At 43.2% G+C, this 7608-nt stretch overlaps 1 protein-coding gene across 1 annotated transcript; it reads left to right on the forward strand.

The window, feature by feature from the left end:
• The first annotated feature begins 2983 nt into the window (after window positions 1–2983).
• On the forward strand, window positions 2984–5548 carry LOC124393547. The gene has a single exon (XM_046861448.1). The coding sequence runs from the start codon at window positions 2984–2986 to the stop codon at window positions 4703–4705; it is 1722 nt and encodes a 573-aa protein (XP_046717404.1). The 3' UTR covers window positions 4706–5548.
• The last annotated feature ends 2060 nt before the right edge of the window (window positions 5549–7608 follow it).

Here is a 7608-nt window from a genome sequence, read left to right on the forward strand (position 1 = left end):
GCAGCGTCGCTGACATGACGCTCTAATGTCACTAGTCTCTTAAAGGGGTAGTGAACTGAATTTTCTGTCTGCATACTTTTAATCTTTGAACGTTAAATTGCTGTTTTAACATTTTTAACATTTTTAATTCTGATGAATAAACTTCATTAAATGAATCACTTAACTTTTCAAACTTATTTATGCATCTTTTAACTATTTATTCTTATTTAGGTCATATTTTTAACAGGGTTACATCATGGTGGTCGTTGTTATCGCGCATGCATATCCAGGTAAGTGCCTTCCCACTCGGACTCTGCACTCTCTCACCGGCTGCTCTTTTCTTCCCAAAGCGCATCACGGATTCCCCCGATCCTGCCGTTGTTAATCCTATGCTTTTGCTGCTCATCCCATGTTCTCCCGTGTGCTGTTCTTCTACCAAGACCCGCGCTTCTACCATGCGTGGCTTTCGCCTCCCTTTCATCGCATAACATTTAACAACAAAAGGCATATGTGCACCAACTAACAAGAGAGATTTACCAGTATACAATACAAACCACCGTCGATTCTCGATACAAACCTTTATTATATTTTTCAATATTATAAACACAAAGATCGCTCACAAAATCACAAAAAACGTGCGGGGTGTAGTTCGTTTTTACAAAAAGCTAACTAGTGTCAAAATTTAATTCTCGAGTCATTTCACTCTGACACACAGCTCTGAAAAGTATCCTACACCTGTAGCATCTGTAAGGCTTGATTTTTCTGCCACTTCCACGAGTTCTTCTGCGGCTGCACAGTGCCGATCGAGATAACTGACGTTAAGTGGCAAATTTGCCCCCCCTTGTGCTCGAGATATTAGGGTTCGGTGACATAAAAGATTCGACATAGCCGAGTAAACTGAGGTCGAGATAAGTGGGTTCCACTTAGAAATATTTTGTAAACTGCATTGCTAAACTATTTACTTTTATGCTGATCTTGTTGTGTAACCTTTTTTTTTTTTTTACTTTTTTTCCATTATTTCTTCTAGATTGGATATTTGTTTATTGATTATTGCCTGGCAAAAAAAAAAAAAATGTTTTTTTCTTGATTAACTGTGAAATTTCCTGAAATCATTTATATCTAGTAGATTATGCAGCCTGGTGTTACTGCAAATCTATGACTATGATAGTACATACAGAAGGCTCATGAATGGATGGAGCATAAAGCACAATGTCTGAGACCTTCTGATTTCTAAATATCACTGACTTAGCAAGTTGCAAACAAAGTGGCCTAATCAATTATTTATTCATGAGCAAGCATTGAGCGCCCTACTTAAAAAATATAATATAGTTTATGGTTATTTCCTCTGACTAAGATTCAGACTGACGAGTTTGTTTCTGTGAGCAGGTATAGCTATGCATGGCATTTGTAACGGTATCAGTATTTGTTTATGTAACTTTTTTATTTATTTTTCTTTGTTGTTTTTAGTCTTTTGAGTAATTGAGACTAATTCTTGTTTAAGAAATTATATATAGAAAATAAACAAGGTTTATATCTCTTTATACTTACCTGAAGTGTGATATTTAAGTGAAGTCTGTCAGGGGGTAAGGGCGTCTCACCTACCTTAATAGACTTGGGGAGGGAGGAGTATGTGAACTTTTTATATATAATTCTGTCTCACACACATTTTTTACTTCAGAAGGCTTTCTCGTGACATTAAACTAACTGAAGCCTACCCTTGTCAGTCTGTAGGGCCAGTCACCTATAAGGTAGGAAACAACATACATAATATATAATGTACAGAGACTAAAAGCACTGGGGGCGGGGACAAAGATCCTTTCGTTACTCAGTCTTCCAGGGCAGCACTAATTCATTCCCTTACTTGTAACTGAATAATTGTTCCGTTACAAAGTGGCGTCACGAACAGGATACGTATAGGTACATTTAACTAGTCACACATCTCCAGGCCCACAAGAAGAAGATGGCTGAACTTGAAGACTTGAAAAGAGAGATGGCGGAGATGCGAAGGCGATTTGCAGAGCAGTCGGGGGCCCTTGAACAAGCCCGAGCAGAACAAAGAGAAGCTCTGTCTCTAGCGAAGGTTGTAATTGAGAGTCAAGCCTCTGCACAAACATCTCCTGCTGCTATCTATATCCCACGAGATCGGAAGTTGCCTGAATTCAGTGGCTGCGGGTCAAAACCCGGCGAGTTAAGTATTGAAGAATGGGTGTCATTGATGAAGTCTGCATTTCAAGTCATGAGGGTGCCCGTTGAGGACAGGGTTGAGCTAGTAAAACAGCACCTAAAAGATGAAGCCAAAGCCACAGTGAAGTTCATGATGGATGGAAAGGAGGAGACTGTTGATAACCTTTTCTCTGTTCTCCTTGACTCCTATGGAGATAAAGTGCCCATTGGAACAAGGCTGAAAGATTTCTACGACCGTACTGGGAATACAGGAGAAACAATACGGTCCTATGCATATGACCTTCGTGAACGACTGAATTGTGTTCAACGTCGAGAACCAAATAGGGTGGCTGATGTTGAAAATGTCCTGAAGGAACAGTTAGTGCTTGGCTTAAGAGATGACTTTCTGCGACGTGAGATGAAGCGCAGGATTAAATCTGAGCCAGATCTAACTTTTGTACAGCTGATGCAAGCAGCAATTGTCTGGTCGGAAGAGGAGGAGACACAGACTCCTAGTAATGTAAGGTCCAGTACCTGAGCCAGGGGAGTGGTGAATGTCACCGCAGCACAGGATGCTCCTTCTGCCTTGTCGCTAGAGAAACTGCATGAAGCGATCCAGAAAATAGCTGCTCGTCAAGAGGACTTATATCAAGCTGTGTACGGAAAAGAAAGAAATAAGCCACAACCAAGCCATCCTAAGAAACAACCGTTAAAAGACAGTGAAGGCCGGTATATTTGTTATTCATGTGGTGAACCTGGACATACCAGTCGTTACTGTTCACAAACTGGCAATTTAAAGAGAGAACCAGCTCCACCTCAGCATATGGTGGATTCAGCTGAAATGTTAGAGGATGAGTCAAGAGGAGCAGTGAAGAAAAGTCCGGGTCCCTCGTTGATTCGATGTCACACAGCAGAGTGGATGGCTGATGATACCGCTGAAAAACTAAAAGACAGTGCTTTTGGTGACTGCCTAGTCGTTGACGTGAAGATTGCCGGTGTTAGAACCAAATGCCTCCTGGATACGGGATCAGAGGTATCTACCATATCTGAGTCGCACTTTAAAGAACACTTTGGAGAGCAAAAGCTGAAGCTATCCTCTGCATGTTGGGTCAAGCTGACCGTGGCCAATGGATTGGACATTCCTGTCTTGGGATGCCTGCAGGCGGATGTAGAATGTCTTGGAAAAATACTGCCTGGAAAATGTATATTTGTCCTTAACGACACAAGTTCAGATGTGAAAGAAATGAAAGGTGTGTCGGGAATCATCGGGATGAATGTACTTAATGAAATTCAGTCTTTGTTTATCTCAGCAGAGGGAATGGAGAAAGTCAACAAGTACTCTCAACAGGATGAGGCCCAGGTTCGAAGAGTGCTTGCTAGAGTGGAAAAGGAAGTAGGACGCAATGGAAGGATTGGATATGTTAAGATTGCTGGAAAACAAGCTGTCACTATTCCCCCTCGTTGTGAGAAGGTGCTGGAGGGATGTTGTGGCGTATCATCTAGGATAATTAGTCAAGTGCTAGTCGAACCAGCAGCTGGAGCAAGTTTGCCAAAAGGGCTTTTAGTGGCACATGTTCTTGCTAGGACAGAAGATGGAAAAGTCCCTGTGCGTATGCTGAGCCTGAGTAAAAAGACTGTTAGACTTGCTCCTCTATCTAGAGTTGCTTCTGTGTACAGACCAAGGGAGGTGATCACAAAAGAAGTGCTTGAGTTTCAGGAAGATGACGGTGTACTTCATGTCAAAGAGATGGCCAGAGAAAATGGACCAGTCAATGAAACCTCGCTCGCACAGTTACCGGTTCCTGTTGAAGTGAATTCGGAAGGGCTAACACGGGCTCAATTCAAAAAGCTAGTGGAGTTGCTAACAAAGCACAGAGACATTTTCTCTAAGGATGACCAGGACTATGGCTATACTACAGCTGTCTTACACAACAGCCCTACAGGCGATGCACCACCAATAAAGCAGCGTCATCGTCGTATACCACCACACATATTCCAGGAAGTCGAGAGACATGTCCAAAATCTGGTGTTACAAGGAATCCTCACGGAGAGTAGTAGTCCCTGGGCATCACCGGCAGTCATTGTCATGAAGAAGGATGGAAGTGTACGTTTTTGTTGTGATTACAGAAAGCTAAACCAAGTGACGTGTAAGGATGCATATCCTCTTCCAAGGGTGGATGAGTCTCTAGATGCATTGGGTAATGCCAAACTGTTTTCTACTTTAGATCTGACTGCTGGTTACTTCCAGGTAGCCATGAGTGATAAAGACAGAGAGAAGACGGCTGTTACTACCCCATTCGGCCTCTTCGAGTGGTCTAGGATGCCATTTGGGCTTTGTAATGCCCCAGCCACCTTTCAGCGCCTCATGGAGGTGGTTTTAGGTGCCCTGACCTTTGATGTTCTCCTAGTGTACCTGGATGATGCTATTGTCTTCTCTAAAGACTTTGAAAGCCACTGTGAGAGGTTAGAACTTGTCTTTAACCGTTTGAGACAGCATGGCCTAAAACTAAAGCCAAGCAAGTGCTTTCTCCTGCGAGCTGAAGTTAAGTTTTTGGGGCATTGAATTTCTGCCGAAGGAATAAAAGTGGATGACGAGAAGGTCAAAGCCCTGCAAATGTGGCCAAACCCCAAAAGTGTCAGGGAGGTTAGACAAGTACTCGGATTTATGAGCTACTACCGAAAATTCGTCCCAAGGTTCGCTCAGATTGCTAAGCCTTTACATGCATTGGTAGGGGGAGGTAAGAAAAACAAACCTCCAGTAACAGTCAGGAATGTCAGACGGCATTAAATCAGTTGAAAAGGTGCTTGATGTCACCACCCATACTTGCGTACCCTGATTTCACTATGCCCTTTACACTTACCACGGATGGAAGTCACCACGGATTAGGAGGTGTACTGAGTCAAAAACAAGGAGGGACTGAGCGTGTTGTGGCGTACGCAAGCAGAGGTCTGAGGAGGTCTGAGAAGAATGACAAGAAATATAGCTCATTCAAGCTGGAACTACTTGCGTTAAAATGGGCAGTCACAGAAAAGTTCAGAGAGTACCTCATGTATTCGAAATTCACTGTCATTACGGACCATAACCCGCTGCGCTACCTTGACTCAGCTAACCTCTGAGCTGTTGAACAATGCTGGGCAGCACAGCTAGCGGAATACAATTTTGAAGTAAGCTATAAACCGGGCCACCTCAACACGAATGCAGATGCCCTATCGAGAATCGCTTCCAGGGAGGTTCCGGAGAAAGATGATGATGGGAAAGATTTTATACAGCTGAGAGCTGATGAAGTGAGAGCATGCTTGTGGCCGGCCAAGAAAATTGACCAAGAAGAATCGGTTAAAAAAGTGGCAGTTCAAACGGCAATAAGAGGAGAAATAAGTGGTTACAGCTGGAGTCAAGTCAAGTCAAGTCAAGAGGCTTTTATTGTCATTTCTACTATACACAGTGGTACACAGTACACAGTAAAAATGAGACAACGTTTCTCCAGAACCCTGGTGCTACACTAAACAACAAACAACAAAACAACATTAAGCTAAAACACAAGTTACATAAAGTGCATCGAGTGCAACCTGGTGCAAACATGGAGTGAGATTGGAAAGCAGCAGAGAAATGACCCCTTGATTTTTCCTATTCTGAAAGTAGTGACTGAGAATAAAAGACCAAGCAGAGTGGATCAGAATGGTATGGAACCAAGAATGAAAAAACTTGCCAGGGAATTCGACCGTCTTAAGTTGCGTCAGGGAGTACTGTTTAGACGCATTCTGGACCCTAGAGATGGAGAGGAGATCTGGCAGATAGTGGTGCCTGAACTTCTACAACGTGAAGTGTATGAGAGTACACATGAGCATGGAGGCCATTTCGGGGAGAGAAGTACCTTGAATAAGATGCGACGCAATTACTACTGGCCTACTATGTCTGCAGATGTTTTATGCTGGGTGAGGCAGTGTAAAAGGTGTACGCTAGCCAAGGATGTCTGTCCCAGACTTCGAGCTGCTATGACGTGTAGTAATGTCTCAGCCGCATTAGAGGTCCTTGCCATGGATTACACACAGCTTGAGCAATCTGCTGGAGGGTACGAAAATGTACTTGTCTTGACCGACATGTTTACTAGGTTCACAGTCGCTGTTCCTACTAAGAATCAGACAGCCAGCACCACGGCGAAAGCTCTGCTTAAGCATTGGTTTGTTAATTATGGTTGCCTAGCTCGTCTACATTCTGATCAGGGCAGGTGTTTCGAAGCCAACGTGATCAAAGAGCTTTGCAAACTTTATGGTATAGGGAAAAGTCGCACCAGCCCCTATCATCCACAGGGAAACGCTCAATGTGAGCGCTTCAATCATACCATGCATGATCTATTAAGAACCCTGCCACCAGAGAAGAAAAGAGATTGGAAGACACACCTTCCAGAGCTGGTAATAGCTTACAACAGCCACTTCCATTCATCCACTGATTATTCCCTATTCTATCTACTATTCGGAAGGGACGCACGTTTACCGATGGATGTGCTTGGAGAGAAGGATTTAGATTGGGTGAAAAGTCACCATACAAGATTGAAGACCGCTGTGGAGATCGCAAATGCAGCATCCCAAGAAGCTTACAGAAGAAGAAAGAGGATGTACGACCGCAAGTCGTATGGAGCTCTTGTGAGGCCTGGAGATCGGGTGCTATTGCGAAACCATAAGCCTAGGGGTAGGAACAAGATTCAAGACAAATGGGAAAGCACACCATACATAGTGATAAAACTAAATCACGCAGACATACCCGTGTTTACCATTAAACCAGAGAAAGGGGGTCTGACAAAAGTAGTGCACCGGGATCAGCTACGACACCTCGTATACACCGACACAGAATGAGAGGTCAGTTAAATTCAGATACTGACATGTCAGACATTGTCTGCTTTCCAGAAACTTCACAATGCCCTATTCACCATGCACACACCGGGGTAGATCAAGAGGGGTTAGGGGAAGTGGATCAACCTGAAGGTAATGAGAGTCAGGATAACATATCTAATTTGGAGTTGAGAGTGCAAGATGATTCAGATGATGCAGATGTTTCTGGTGATGGAAGAGAAAGTGTCCCTGAACTAAGACATTTTCAAAGACAATGTAAGGGCACTTTACCTGTTAAGTACAGAGATGACTATGTTTTATAATAGGAGTCTAAAACAAAAAAATAAGTTATGTTATAATGTTGTATTAGTATCTGGGGTTATGCATGTATAACATAATTTTGCCCTAAAATGTTGTTTGTGTTTCAGAGATGAAGCTGCTGGAGATGTTGATGGAGTGGCAGGGTTTAGTGGGGGGGAATGTAACAGTATCTAATTTTATAGTAATTATTTTTGAGAGACTTTTATTTTGACGAGCAGACCGATTTTCCCGCGAGTGGCGAGAGTGCATGAAGAGCGCGCACGGGAGAGAAAAGAGGTAAAAAAAGTTGGCAGAAGTGAGTGTCGTGTCACGTCTGAG

Source organism: Silurus meridionalis, chromosome 11 (genome assembly GCF_014805685.1).
Source record: "Silurus meridionalis isolate SWU-2019-XX chromosome 11, ASM1480568v1, whole genome shotgun sequence".
In the NCBI taxonomy this organism is placed as follows: Eukaryota; Metazoa; Chordata; class Actinopteri; order Siluriformes; family Siluridae; genus Silurus; species Silurus meridionalis.